This window comes from Babylonia areolata, chromosome 19 (genome assembly GCF_041734735.1).
Source record: "Babylonia areolata isolate BAREFJ2019XMU chromosome 19, ASM4173473v1, whole genome shotgun sequence".
NCBI lineage: Eukaryota > Metazoa > Mollusca > Gastropoda > Neogastropoda > Buccinidae > Babylonia > Babylonia areolata.
In genome coordinates this window covers 55,635,865-55,650,129 of record NC_134894.1, presented here as the reverse complement: position 1 = coordinate 55,650,129, position 14,265 = coordinate 55,635,865, and the positions used below count along the sequence as shown (strand labels likewise).

Below are 14,265 nucleotides of genomic sequence, written 5' to 3'. Positions count from 1 at the left end.
CTCAGGTTAAGAATTATGCATTGCATGTGACTGACTGGAGTGAAAGCGCTTTGATTTGTCTCTGCACAAGATACGGTACTATATAAATACTAATTATTATCATTATCATTATTGATATTATTATCATCGTCATCATCATTATCATCATTATTATCATTATCATTAGCATTAGCATTATTATTAATTCCTCAATTTCAGTCGACCAAGAAGATGATAATGAAGACGACGACGACAACGACCATGACCACGACCACGACCACGACCATGGCAGTGGCGGCGATTCAAACGCCTCATCCAGACTGGTCTGGGGACAGCTGATGATGATGCTGATGATGATGGTGATCCTGCTTCAGGCCTAAGGGATGTATGGTTGTCGACCTTCGTCCAGACAGTCCTGTCGACTTCATTCGACATGCATGCAGAGTTTCAAACATGTCAACATTCGCGCAGTCGTATTCGTAGCTTCGTAGCAAAAAAAAAAAGAAAAAAAAAAAAAGCCCAACGTAGAATCTTATTTCAAAAAGAAACATACACACTCGTGCAGTCGCACTCGAAGCTTCGAAGACAAACAGTGTAGAATATTATTTCAAAAAGACAGTAATTCCTACATGAATATGACATCCTGCAAAGTCCAAATCAGGCTGATGTCAAGTTTGTATAGTCTGGCGATAAAGGCATTGCAAATGGAACTTTTAAAAAAGTATGAGTAAAACTAATATATATATATATATATATATATATATATATATATATATATATATAAAGATGATAAGTAAGTACACAAACTGTAATTCAGGTAGAAAAACCAAGAAATGAAAAAGCGTTATGAACTAATTAATAGATAAATACAATATGAATAAGTAGGAACACAATTTTACCATACATGTGTCTTCAAGATAACCTGTTTTAAAAAACTGTCGACTTAGGTGCTCGCATGCGCGAAAGCACACACGCACACACGCACGCACGCACGCACGCACACACGCGCGCGCTTGCTTGCTTGCTCGCAGAAGAAACGGGGAAACACGCATTCTTTTTGCTTTGTATATTTTGTTTGCCTGTTTGTTTGCTTATCATTTTTTTTTTCGTGTTTTTTTAAGTGTGCATGAAATGAAAACACATTTTTTACTTACCATTTTTTCATGTTCTTTAAGTGCGCTTAAATGAAGTGAAAACAAATTCACAACCAGTGCTTTAGCCATATGTGGTATTCTAATCCTTTCAGCTAGTTTGGTATTTGTCAATACACTTGCGAAGAAATGTATCCATAATGTGTGCATGGTACGAAACGATGCGCGTCGCCATTTATCAATTTTTAATGCGACATTTGACTGTGCGCCCGCTCGCGGTGTGTGTGTGTGTGTGTGTGTGTGTGTGTGTGTGTGTGTGCAATATTTTTGTAAGTGGATATCTGAAGTTTGTTATTATATATCGAAGAATTTTTGGTTATAGCAGCCTTCTGGTATACAAAACAGAAGACGATTTCTTTTTCTGGGAAAATGGATGGTGGTGACTGTCATACAGATATAAAGTTTGTCAATGACCGTCTTTTATCCAGTATAAAGGCTGATGATAATTATGTCTTCAGACCTGGAAGTTGATGTTAACTTTTTCAAAAGTGAAGTTACTTTGGTGCCTTCCTTTTTAAGTACACGCGTCAAAAATAACCTGGATTATCATAAAGATCGATGTTGAATCTATTTCTTTGGGTTAAAACGTTGGTGATGCCTGTCTCTCTTAATGACTGGTGATGACTTTTTTTTTCAACAAAGACCGATGGACTTCAGTGGCTATTAGACATAGTGGATCATGGTAACTGTGACGGGCGCAATAGCCGAGTGGTTAAAGCGTTGGACTTTCAATCTGAGGGTCCCGGGTTCGAATCTCGGTGACGGCGCCTGGTGGGTAAAGGGTGGAGATTTTTCCGATCTCCCAGGTCAACTTATGTGCAGACCTGCTTGTGCCTGAACCCCCTTCGTGTGTATATGCAAGCAGAAGATCAAATACGCCCGTTAAAGATCCTGTAATCCATGTCAGCGTTCGGTGGGTTATGGAAACAAGAACACACCCTGCATGCACACCCCCAAAAGCGGAGTATGGCTGCCTACATGGCGGGGTAAAAACGGTCTTACACGTAAAAGCCCACTCGTGTGCATACGAGTGAACGTGGGAGTTGCAGCCCACGAACGTAGAAGAAGAAGAAGAAGAATGGTAACTGTTTTTGTTTCTGCTTAAAATGTAAGTTGTATCAATTTCTGCTTTAGGGAGCAGGTCGGGAGAAAATATTTATGCACCAATACTGATGAGGATTTTCTAAGAGCATACTGATGGTGATTAACTTCTTTCGGATGTTGAAGGGTTTTTTTAAAAATTTTAAATTTTTTTTAATAGGAATTACAACTTGGCCGTCATAGACAAATTGGCTGTCTTGAACAATTCTGGCTGTCTGATCTAACAGGTTGTCATTCACTGTCACAGTCTGGCTCGTAACTCTGGAACTTCTTCCATCGACATCTATGACTCCTCTAAGTCATCTTAAAAAAAAAGAAAAAAAAAGAAAAAAAAAAAGTAACCACATTTCCCTTGCCATAATTATTCCCACTTTATCTACAACGTCAGTCCACATATTCTATTTCATAGGAGAGCCAGACTATGTATCTTTGTCATAAAAAAGCGCATATAGTTATTATTACATTTGTCATTTTGGGTGGAGAATTACTTGTAATATTTACAGTATCATTTCATTGTTGTTGAGAAAGTAACGTTTTAGTTTTTTGTCGTTGTGAATTGTTCTGTACAACCATATGTTTTGTTTGAACGATTGTGTGATTTGTATGACTCTGGTAACATCTCTGTAAATACTTCATGTACACGTTGCACTGTATGTATGTATGTCTGTATGTAACTGACCATAACTGTACACACCGTTGAGCAGATATCAAAATCAGTTTGGGGGGCTGGGGTGGGAGTGAGGGGTTGGGGGCGGTTGTTTGGGGTATTTGTTTTTTTTTTTTTTTGTTTTGTTTTTTTCCCTTGACGTTGAAGAATTAGTTATGTTCGATACGTGATTGAATTTTCTTTGTTTTTCGTTGTTGTTGTTGTTGTTGTTGTTTTTTGTTGTTGCTGTTGGCGGTGGTGGTGGTTTGTGTGTGTTAAAATCATAACATTTTTTGTCGACCCTATGTCAGTGTACGATTCGTCACAAGAAGTTTTGACTCTATAGGCTTCATGTTGTTGGTTCGGTCAGTGTGTGTTATTTCATTAAAAAACCTGAGTGTCAATGCTAAACATGAGCTTATGTGTCAGTTTCGTGATGTCATGATTTATCAGTTAAGTTTTGATTGTTACAAACTGGAAACGAAACCTCAGTTTACGGACAACACCGAACTGTTAAAGGGAAGTAACTAGATGTCACGTATAGCGGTTGTTTCCCTTAGACCGTTGAACTCTCTCTCTCTCTCTCTCTTACTTTAGATGCTGTATTTTGTTGGTTCAATCAGTGTGTGTCATTTTATCAAAACTGACATGAACGTCACTGTTAATCACGTATTTCTTAATGTCAGTTTTGTGGTGTCATGGTTTAACAATTCAGTTTTGATTTGATTGTTTCATACTGGAGACATACCTTTCTACAGACTTTTTACAGTTCCGCAGTGCGGCATCATTTTTCACTACGCCGAAAAGATATGCCTGCGGCATAGAAAGACAACAAAATGAATTTGTAAAAATTCAAATACATTTTCTATTGAAAAAAAAAAAAACAAAAACAAAAAAAAAAACGATTACAAGATTTCACCACCGGCTGCACCAGGCATGTAAACAGTAACAATCACGTATTACTTACTTATTCTTATCCCCTCTGGCGTGAAGAGCAATTATAACGTGTAGGTGTATATAATTTTTTTTTTTTTTAAGAAAAAAAAAGGTAGAACACTGTTAAAGGGAAGTAACAAGCATCATAAGGCACCACGAATAGTGGTTGTTTCCCTTGGGGAAGACTGTTGACATACAACAAAGAAAGTTGCTTCGTCGGATGCGGCATGCGTCAAACCTGTGGTGGTGGTGATGGTTTCAACAGTTCTAGCATGAAGAAAACGCCTTCCTTTCGACATGTATGTCTTCTTCAACACAACTCGTAAACACACACACACACACACAAACTGAAACATACTGATCTATGTTATGGAACTGTGTTTGCGGTTGACAAATCTGTTGCTCTCTCTCATCAGTCGGCTCGACCGGCTGTAATAATTTGGGAGAATGTCTGTAGGCTCGTTAGATGTCTTTACTGTATCCCCCCCCCCCCCCTCTCTCTCTCTCTCTCTCTCTCTCACAGAGAAATTCACTCTCTCTCTTTCCGTCACACACACACAGACACACACACCACAACAAAACAAAAATAAAATCTCGGTTTACAGGTTTATTTAGAATGACTGAAGGCTCTTCCTATATGATTGTTGAACATTGTAACAAAAGGGTAGCAGAAGACAAGGTCAGGAAACCGATTATTGCTGCGGGGATTATTTTCTTCAGTGACAGAATTTAATATGGGATAACAGCATTACAACTTCAGCTCATCCTGACTCAAAACGAAAACATCGTAATCTGACTCATTGAGGCTCAAACGGCGATGAGTTCAGCTAATCCAAGCTGCCCCACTGAGTACTAACAAAGGTATTTATCAATATCTTTATGCCGATACACAGAGTAGCTAGCGTAAAATAATAAGCTTGATATGGAATAGTGGTAACATCATGCAAAAAAATGTTGGCGGGATGTCATGTCTTCATTTTGTTCATTCTTGTTTGATCTGTTTACTTATTTTGTTGTTGTTGTTGCTTTTTTGTCATTGTGCCCTAAATTTTGGAATGTGTTTGAACGAATATTAAGATTAATTAAATGCGATAAAACCCCCGCCAGAAAAGACGGGCTGGTGTGTGATGTAGAAGACTGGCTGAGAAATCACAGGTGCCGTGTTTTCGATGTCTGATCATATATATATATACATTTTTTTTTTTTTTTTTATAATTCGTGCAAACTCTGTGCGCTGCTGGAATGTTGACGATTTGAACAAAGGAATGCGTGTATGCGTGCGTTTATGAGCGCACGTGTGATGGAAACGCACGAAACTACATCTCCTTTTATTCTTCTTCTTTTTTTTCTTTTTTTTTATAAACATTTCTGCATTCTTCATAATTTTCGGGCACAATTCACGAACATGACTTTACGCCACATCTATTGGTTCTGAAGTTTGAGTCAAAGATAACTGGCAACACGATTTGTTTCCACGAGAACATCACTGTTCACTGAAGGAACCTGAACTGACAAGAGAGAGGGAGAGAACACTGAACACTGAACACTTTAATGTCAATAGCTTTACAGCCCTAATGACATGGGGGTTCATAATACAAATAACAACATGCATCAATAGTAATAATATTGATGAAAACCAAAACCAAAACGAAATCAATCAATCTGTGCAACAAAGTGCAGTTCGACCATCCATTCAAAGTAATTGCATGTAGTGAGAAATAAAAACAAAAACATATATAAATGTATAACATAAATATTTTCCATATGAGAGTGACAACACAGATTTCACTTTTCACAATGAGCAACACCTGATACTATTTTATTATTGTTGAGTTTTTTTTCGTCGCATGTTATTCGCTTCTGCAATATATTTTGCAAGTGACTGTAGTGAAGTTTCCTGATTTAAATTAAGCACTCCAAAAATATCTTCATACTTTGCTGAATTTGTTTTAAATACAACACATTTTTCTCGAATATCGTCATAAGCTTTACAACTAAACAAAAAATGTAACTCATCCTCCCTTGAATGACCGCACATCGGACAAGGGGAGAGTAACGAGGGCTCAGTCTGAAACCACTTTTCATAAGCATTCAAACCAATCGTTCTCGTTCTAAATCTGGCGAGACTTGTTCGGTGCCACTTGTTTGTCACGACTGTGATATATTTTTCTGTTTGAAATATACTTTTAAAACTATAAAACCATCTATATTTCTCAGTGCTTTCCATTTTACAGTGCCAATTCTGTTTATATGAAGCAATTAGCCTATCTTTGAATTCTGAAACAAATCCTTCTACACATCCAACTCCCTGACACATCCACACAATCCCAAATCCATTTACAGTTAATGTCTTCTTTACAAAATATACCCAGTTTTCCTTCCCTCTCTCATGTTCATTTACTAACATTTCATACGCCTGCTTACATAATCTCGATGTGGGTAGCCTTATTAATTTTAACCAATATTTTATACATTTCACACATGATTTAATGTATAATGGGTATCTACCACTTTCTCCATATAATACAGTATTTGAAGCATGTAATGGAACATTTAAAAAACGTTTAATAGCTAATGTATGTACTTTTTCTAAATCTTTGTTATCAGAAAGTCCCCAAATTTCGGCACTGTATGTTATCATTGGTTCTATTTGAGTATCAAAAAGTTTCCAAAATATATATGAATCTATCGAGCCTAACTTTCGTAAACACCTTAAGATTTCTATAACGAGAGAGGGAGAGAGAGAGAGGGAGAGAGAGAGAGAGAGGGAGAGGGGGAGAGAGAGGGAGAGAGAGAGGGAGAAAGGGGGTGGGTGAGCGTTATAAAGAGAGGGTGACACAGACAGATAAAGACACAACCAAAGACAGACTGAGAGTGGAAAAGTACACAGGATAAATATATGTTGGTATCAATTAACTCTCTGAGTCTGAAACATTACACGGTTTTACAGACTTTGCATATTATAGTAGGGTTTCTGGGTTTTGGGTTTTTTTGTTTTTTTTTTTTTTTACATTTTCTCCTATCATCACGATACGTAGGATATTAACACTTTGGTACATATGTTGAGTATGGTAAATAAAATATACAAGAAATTTTCGATTAGCCTTCTTCGCAAAATACACATCACACTCCCCCCCCCCCCCCCCCCCCCCCCCCCCCCACTCCCCCCCAGACAAACATCCTTCTTCATTACAACATTCCAGAAATCAACCTCAGTGTTAACGATACTTGAAGAACGTGTACATTCCTGCGTACGAAATTAAACACTTATTGTAGGAATACAGTATAATTTGGACTTTATTTACGAGTTACGATTGTTAATATATTATATGGATCAATGAATACATCAAATGTGTGGGATCTGATTCCGATATGAAAAAAAAATAAAATTCTCGAATGAAACTGCATTCCATGTAAGATACGTGTTGGCATACATTGCTCTTTTACCATTGTATACAATTGCTACACACATTCTCTGATTTAAATCGAGAGCTAAAAAAACAAAGACCCTTCCCAGATCCCCCTTCATCAGTCTAATGTCTTTTGATTCAGACTGAGTAGTACCAGACATGACTGTAAACCGTTTTTTGAGTCACACCTTCACACCTTCAAAAATCCAGTTTTCAAGTGGTTACTTGCTGTGACATTAAAAAAAAAAGAAAAAAAGAGCTGCCTTGCTTACAACGCAAGTAGTTCCTGTATGTTGATTTCACAAAGGAACAAAACACAAAATAGAACACATCAAATACAAACATGAAAAAGAAAAAAAAAAGTTTAGTAAAAAACGTAAGCAACACATTCAGTCTAAGACAATGTTATAATGTATATTGCACTTTCTTTTTTTTTTTTCTTTTCTTTTCTTTTACACCTGGGTGCAGAGTTGATTCAAAGCAAATCAACGACAGTTTTCTTTCTCCTTAAAACCAAAGACTAAGACAACTTTATGGTACTGCGAGTCGTTCTGACACTTCATGAAACTGAACGTTTTATTCAACGGGACAATACGTCACTTGGAAAATTAAGTACACAGCGCCTAAGTGCAAGGTCCCGTTACATGGGTAATACTGTCTTTTAAAATTAGTCTGTAAGAGTCCTGGTATGATCTGTCGTAGTATGTAAGATAAGTGTGTTCAGTCATCAGCTTATGTGTGTTATTCAGCACAAGAGCAGTTTTCTGCCGCTTGATTTCCCTCTCCATCGATCGAACACCTCCTTACAGAATTGTTCATGTTCGTCAAATGCGGAGTCGGCTTATCCAAGAATTGTTTTTTTTTGTTGTTTGTTTGTTTTGTTTTATTTCTGCCAGTCTAACATTCCAAGTTGTGAAGAAAGAAAAAAAAAAACCACAACAAAAACAAAACCAGAGTTGTTTATGAAATATGTAAATGGTACACTCGGGTTTCTGATAATTAATATCATAGCGACCAAAGCTTTGCGTGCTGCTCACTTTTGGACACAGTCGGACTGTTCACCATGACAGAGAGAATTTTGTACAACAAACTTATTACAGTGCTTTGAAGTTCCTGAGTGGAAACAAGGCCTACGGGGTACTTTTGAGGAAAAGCGACAATAATAATAATAATGATGATAATGATAATAGCAATAACAATAATAATGAAGATACTAATAGTAATAAAAACAATGATAATGATAATAATAACCCTACCAACAACAACAACAAGAACACCGTGGAAGACATCTACTAAGTTAACAAGAAGAATCCGTTGGATCCCACAGGCTTCATTCAAAATCCAGAACACACAGTCCCGAGAGAACGGACCACAGTGGCCTGAATGCCCCAAATCCCAGCTAGGAGGACACAAGCGCACGGCAGTTTAGCAGCATCACTGTGAACCCTCCTCCTCCCCTCCCCCACCCCCTCCCCCCAGAACAAACCCTCCAGCGACTTGTACGCGATCTGCAGCAAACGCATCCGTCTGCTGGGAGCGATTTCGGTTCAGTGCAGGGAATTATTACGGACCTCTTCTGAAACGAGTGCAGACCAGTCGGTGTTCAAGTGTCCTTTCTTTCCTTGGTCGGCACGTTCACCCGCTGCGGAGCTCATATTATTGGTTATCACTCAGCAAAAGTTCACAGGAGCACCAGTCTTATCTTCGGTAAAAACGTTTTGACATCACTGTTCGGTATTCTGTTTAGCAAGCTGTCTATACACAACCTGTTCAATAAAAAAAAAAAAAAAAAAAAAAGGCAGACAGGCCAACGACAACACATTTTTGTTTTTGCTTTCAAACACTTGGAATACAACTGAATCTCAAGATGCTGAAGGCGTGTGTGTGTGTGTGTGTGTGTGTGTGTGTGTGTGTGTGTGTGTGTGTGTGTAGTGGTTATCACAAACATCACCGTCTCATCATAAACCAGTGCTGATGATCACAGAGCTGTAATCGAAATATGATGGGAACAGAAACACACACACACACACACACACACACACACACACACACACAGAGTCAAAACACCCAAATGCAACGTCCTTGATTAAAATGCAACTGCTTTGCTGGCTTGCTCACGACTTTTTTTTTTTTTTTTTTTTTTTTTTGTCCAGAAATCTAAACTCACATCATCACAGGCGATCTCGACATTCACAGAGTTCTCAAATATCACATGGTCTTCGAACACGAGTCCAAAGTAGCCCTGGAATGAATACAAGTGTGTGTGTGTGTGTGTGTGTGTGTGTGTGTGTGTGTGTGTGTGTGAGTATGATCGTGTGGATACGATTGTCGCCAGTACGTCATAAAAGTCAACCTTCTGTTTCAAGAGAAATATCGTGTCTTGTCTTTGCAAGCCAGTAGTGGTTGTACACACACCTCGGACGCAAAGGTAGCCAGAAAAAAAACACTCCTTGATGTCTAGATAGACGCACGAAACGGCGTACCATTGACCTTTGTATCGTTAATGGATCGTCTCAAAAGACCAGAAACCTCACTGAACCAGCAAACGATGTGTCGAGTCCTGTTCATTTAGTGCTGTGCACCCACTTGGTTTCCTTTGTAGAAACCTGCAAATACAAGTTTGTTTTTAATTTTAAAAAAGAACAGCATTTTCAGGAAAGGAAGCAAACAAACAAACAATATCAGCAACAACAACAACAACAAACATCACTGGCATGTATACATTAAAAGGGAAGATAGGCTCGGTCCATTGTTATGATGCAGATGATAGATTTTTTTTTTTTGTTTTTTTTTGGTTATGTATTAGGTTAAGATAGAGGAGGCAGAGAGAGAGAGAGAGAGGATGGATGACAGAAAAGCTTCAATATCTAACAAACAACTCACACTAGGGCAACAATAAACCCAGACAGATGTAATCATTTGTCATACATGTTTAGAATGCATACATCCGAACACTAGAACATCAAAAAAACAAAAACAAAACAAAAACAAAAAAACCCTGGCACATGTACACAGACATTGAATATTCTTAAAAATGCATGCCTCAAGACACACTGGGGCAATTGCTGCGCCAGACAACAGGGAAAAGAATGAAAGTGATTAGTTAAGGTGTGTGGGCGAAAGCGTTGCATGAAAGGTAAATATGAGTCTGTGAAAAAAGAAGAAAGATGTGGGGGGAAAAAAAGAGGAGGATGGAGGCCCCACAAAAAAAAGAAAAAAAAAAAAGAAAAGGAAAAAAAATAAAAGAAAAAAATGGGAAAAAAGAGGAGGTTGGAGCCGCCCCCCCCCCCCCCCCCCCCCCACAAAAACAAACAAAAAAAAAAAAAAACCCAAAAAAACAACAAAACAAAACAAACAACAACAACAAGAAGAAGAGAGGCAAGGCCTTCAAGACTCACTTGTGATACACTTTAAAAAAAAAAATCCAAGCTTTTTATGTATTGAGTATAATTTCAAAATGTAATGTTAAGATGAAAAAGATCAGTTTAAAGCAAATTAAGTCCCCTAGCATTAATTACAGAGTAATTTCCCTTTTTTACTATCTGCACCAAAACGTTTGCAAAATAAATAAAACTTCCATGCTTAGCAAAAGAAGTTCCTGTTTGAACAAAAAATGATAATAATGACTGCTCTTGTTGTTGGGTCAGAATATCAGATCAAAGTACCAAGTTTAGAGAATACAAAAAATATAAATATAAACAGTAAATGCAGTTTGCATATAATTAGGCTTCTTTTTTTAAAAATTTTTTGTGCCCATCCCAGAGGTGCAATATTGTTTTAAACACAATGACTGGAAAGAACTGAATGTTTCCTATTTTTATGCCTAATTTGGTGTCAACTGACAAAGTATTTGCAGAGAAAATGTCAATGTTAAAGTTTACCACGGACACACAGACACACGGACACACACAGACAACCGAACACCGGGTTAAAACATACTCACTTTGTTTACACAAGTGAGTCAAAAAGCAACAACAACGACAAAGCATTGTGTAAAACCCACTGCAGAATGTTTTCATGACTATTGTAAATCTAAGTTGTGATAATGTGCATTTGTCTATTCCTATTGCACTGTACCAGACTGATGATTACATCTGGCCTGTTTTATTTCATTTTATTGTTCCACCATTTGTATTATCCACCCCTTTTGTTTCTTCTTTTTTTTACATTATCTTCGCTCTTCCTCTGTGGCCGTCATCCTGTTATTGTCATGTTTCCTTGTTTCTCTATGACTCAAAAGAGTTAATGGGAATAAACAAAACTCTGAAACTCTGAAGTTCTTACTGCATTACCCCCCGTAAAGTCTCTTGCTTTCGGAGAGTGTTTTGTATCTGAATTGTCAACAAGCGTCTCAAGTATTATTGTCCGGTCACCGCCTCTCTCTCTCTCTCTCTCTGTCATATGATTGTACATTGAAAACAAAATAAAACATTGCCATGGTCTCCATGTCTCTGACATCGCGTCACGCCTACGTACGTTTGTTGTGTCGCACTGCTGAATGGGCTGAATAGCTTAATAACAATAAAATTAGTTCTCTCTCTCTCTCTCTCTCTCTCTCTCTCTCCCTCTCTCTCTCTCTCTGTCGTCAGTACTCTTTCAGACATCCTCAGACATCACTCACCGTTTTCAGATGTTCACGGCCGCCGAACGAACGGATGGCAATCATGAGCTCCTCTCGCGGGTCCAGCTGAGGCTCAAACCTGGAGGCCGCCGCCGACGTCTTCGGCTTGGTCCCCGCCCTAATTACTTTGGGCGCCGGCGGCGGGGCCGTGGGTGGGGGTGGAGGGGGAGGCTCCGGGGCTTCGATCGGTGGGGGTGGGGGTGGGTAGGAAGGGGGGGACAGCGAGGACTGGGCTGGCGACTCTTCCTCGGGAACCGCTGGCGACGGAATGTCCACAGGCGGTGCCGGAAGCTCTTCCTCGCCTTGCTCCTGCTCCTGCTGCTGCTGCTGCTGCTGAACAGACAGGGCTTCTATGGACATCTGCAGCTGCGTCATCATCTGCTGCTGCATCTGCATCTGGGCCTGCAGCGTCCTCAGGGTGTCGTCGCTGTTGGCGTCGGCCGGTCCGCTGCCGTGGGCGGCCAGCAGGGCCTGGTTCTGCTGCAGCTGCTGCTGCCAGAGGACGAACTGGTCCTGCAGGGAGCTGTACTGCTGCTGCAGCTCCTCCCGTGCCGTGTCCACGTCCACCTCCCCGTCTCCCTGGGGCGGCGGCGGCGGCAGGGTCTGGCTGGCGCTGCTCGAGTCCGACATGCGGCGACTGTCCACGCCGCCCGGCCTGTCCGAGCTGGCGTCGTCCGAGGCATCGTCTGCTGCTGTCCCGGGCCCCCTGGGCAGTCTGGCTGAGGAGGAGGTGGAGGAGGAGGAGGGGTTGGGGTGGTGGTGGTGTACGGGGTCGATGCTGCTCACTGACGAGCGGTCATCATCGGAGAACGTCATGGGTTCTACAGTGGTGCTGTACCTCATGGTGGGTAGGTACAACGTGGACAGCGGTTTGTCCGCCGACGCCTCGGCTCTCGGGCCGATCCTGGACTGCTGAGGCGGCGGGTTTTTCGTGTCTGAGGTGACCGCCTTGGGCTTCCCGAAACGATGTTCAACAAGACTGGAGACTTTGGCGAAAGGAACTTGGGCAAGGACGCGAGGTGAACTACTCTTCGAAGCCTCAGCCACAGGCTGCGACTCTGGTTCCAGCAGAGGGTCTGGTTCCATAAGCGCAGGGGTGACCGGGGGATGGCTGGAGGATGCAGGGGCGGCCTTTGTTCTAGGGGGCACCAAGCTGACGCTGGAGAGATCGTCCAGCGTCAGCACGAACTCTTCTTTCGCCGCTGGTTTCTTCTCCTCCTCTTCTCTCTGTCGGGTCACGCTCTGCTCTGGGGGCTGCAGAATGGACACGGGCTTTGCTCTGAAGAGCCCCTCAGTGCTGTCCCTTACACTCCTGCTGCTGCTGCCTTGTTGCTGGGTTTCTTCCGACACTTTCACCGCCGCGGAATAGTCCGGGCCGCTGGGACCGACGGGTATGACGTACTCTTCCGTCACCACCGTCGTCACCTCTTCCTCGTCCTCTTCTTCCTCGACTTCCTTGTCGTCTCCACCCCGGAACTCTAGAGGGGGCGGCACCATCTCCAGGGGAGCGTCAATCTCCTGCATCACAGCGAAGGTACCGGTGGTGATCCCAGCCCCGCCACCCCCTCCGCTGACACTGACCTCTCCTCCTCCTCCTCCGTGGCCATCCAGGACCGATGACGAATCGGCAGGGCGGTCCAGGGAGCTGAGGCTGGATTGGGAATCCTTGGAGTCCTTGGAGTCGCCCCGGGCGTGGTGGGGGTCCCCGTGGCAGATGACGGAGCCCGTGTCGGAGACGCTCTCCGTGTCCGGCAGGGAGACGCTGGTGTCGTTGGAGGACAGGCCCCCTCCGTCCGCACTGGGCTCGTCTGTGGTCAGGCGGCTCATCTGGGCCACGAAGCGGGCCATCTCGTTGGTGTAGCCTTGCTCTAGCGACACAACCACAGTCAGGTTGGTGAGCAGCACGGACAGAGCGAAACTTTATTTTCTGGCGCATGACTTGTTCTGTGAACACACCCACTGTCAGCTTGACATGATGTACACGGACAGAACGGAACAATAAAATATTGACCCATAACTCGTTCTGTGCTCACAACCATCGTTAACTTGAAAAGGCAGACAGACAGACTGAGCGAAATATTACAGTGTTGAACCATGACCCGTTCTGTGAACATAGCTGTCATCAGGCAGGCAAAAGAGACAGACAGAGCGAAAAAATTATTAACCCATGACTTAGTCTGTGAACACAGATCTAATCAGCTGGACAAAAGGCACAACAGACATAGCCAAACTCTAAAAGTATTGGCTCAAACTGCTCCATGTCTTTGGCGTAGTCTTGTTCTGGAAACACAGCCCACACATTGGCACACATTGACAAAGCGAAATTCACAGTGTTCATTCAAGTTCTCTTGCAATTTTCTCTAACTGCATTTTCGGTAACAACGGCAACTGTCAAGCAATACATAAGTACAACACCCTACC

The 14,265-nt window shown here is 41.6% G+C and overlaps 2 protein-coding genes across 6 annotated transcripts in view; one reads left to right on the top strand and one right to left on the bottom strand.

The window, feature by feature from the left end:
• Positions 1 to 3,910, top strand: part of LOC143293864 (uncharacterized) — a 25,064-nt gene extending 21,154 nt beyond the window's left edge. Inside the window, exon 8 of the mRNA XM_076605176.1 lies at positions 199 to 3,910. Within this exon, the coding sequence (XP_076461291.1) occupies positions 199 to 359 (161 nt within the window). The 3' untranslated portion in view covers positions 360 to 3,910. The remainder of the gene's footprint in view (positions 1 to 198) is intronic.
• A 2,883-nt stretch (positions 3,911 to 6,793) lies between these two features.
• Positions 6,794 to 14,265, bottom strand: part of LOC143293862 (uncharacterized) — a 110,302-nt gene continuing 102,830 nt past the window's right edge. For all 5 annotated transcript variants that reach the window (XM_076605170.1, XM_076605174.1, XM_076605171.1 and 2 more), the window contains 2 exons: positions 11,845 to 13,712; positions 6,794 to 9,829 (listed from right to left, as the gene is read on the bottom strand). In XM_076605170.1, coding sequence (XP_076461285.1) covers positions 9,788 to 9,829; positions 11,845 to 13,712 — 1,910 coding nt within the window. In that variant the 3' untranslated portion in view covers positions 6,794 to 9,787. The remainder of the gene's footprint in view (positions 9,830 to 11,844; positions 13,713 to 14,265) is intronic.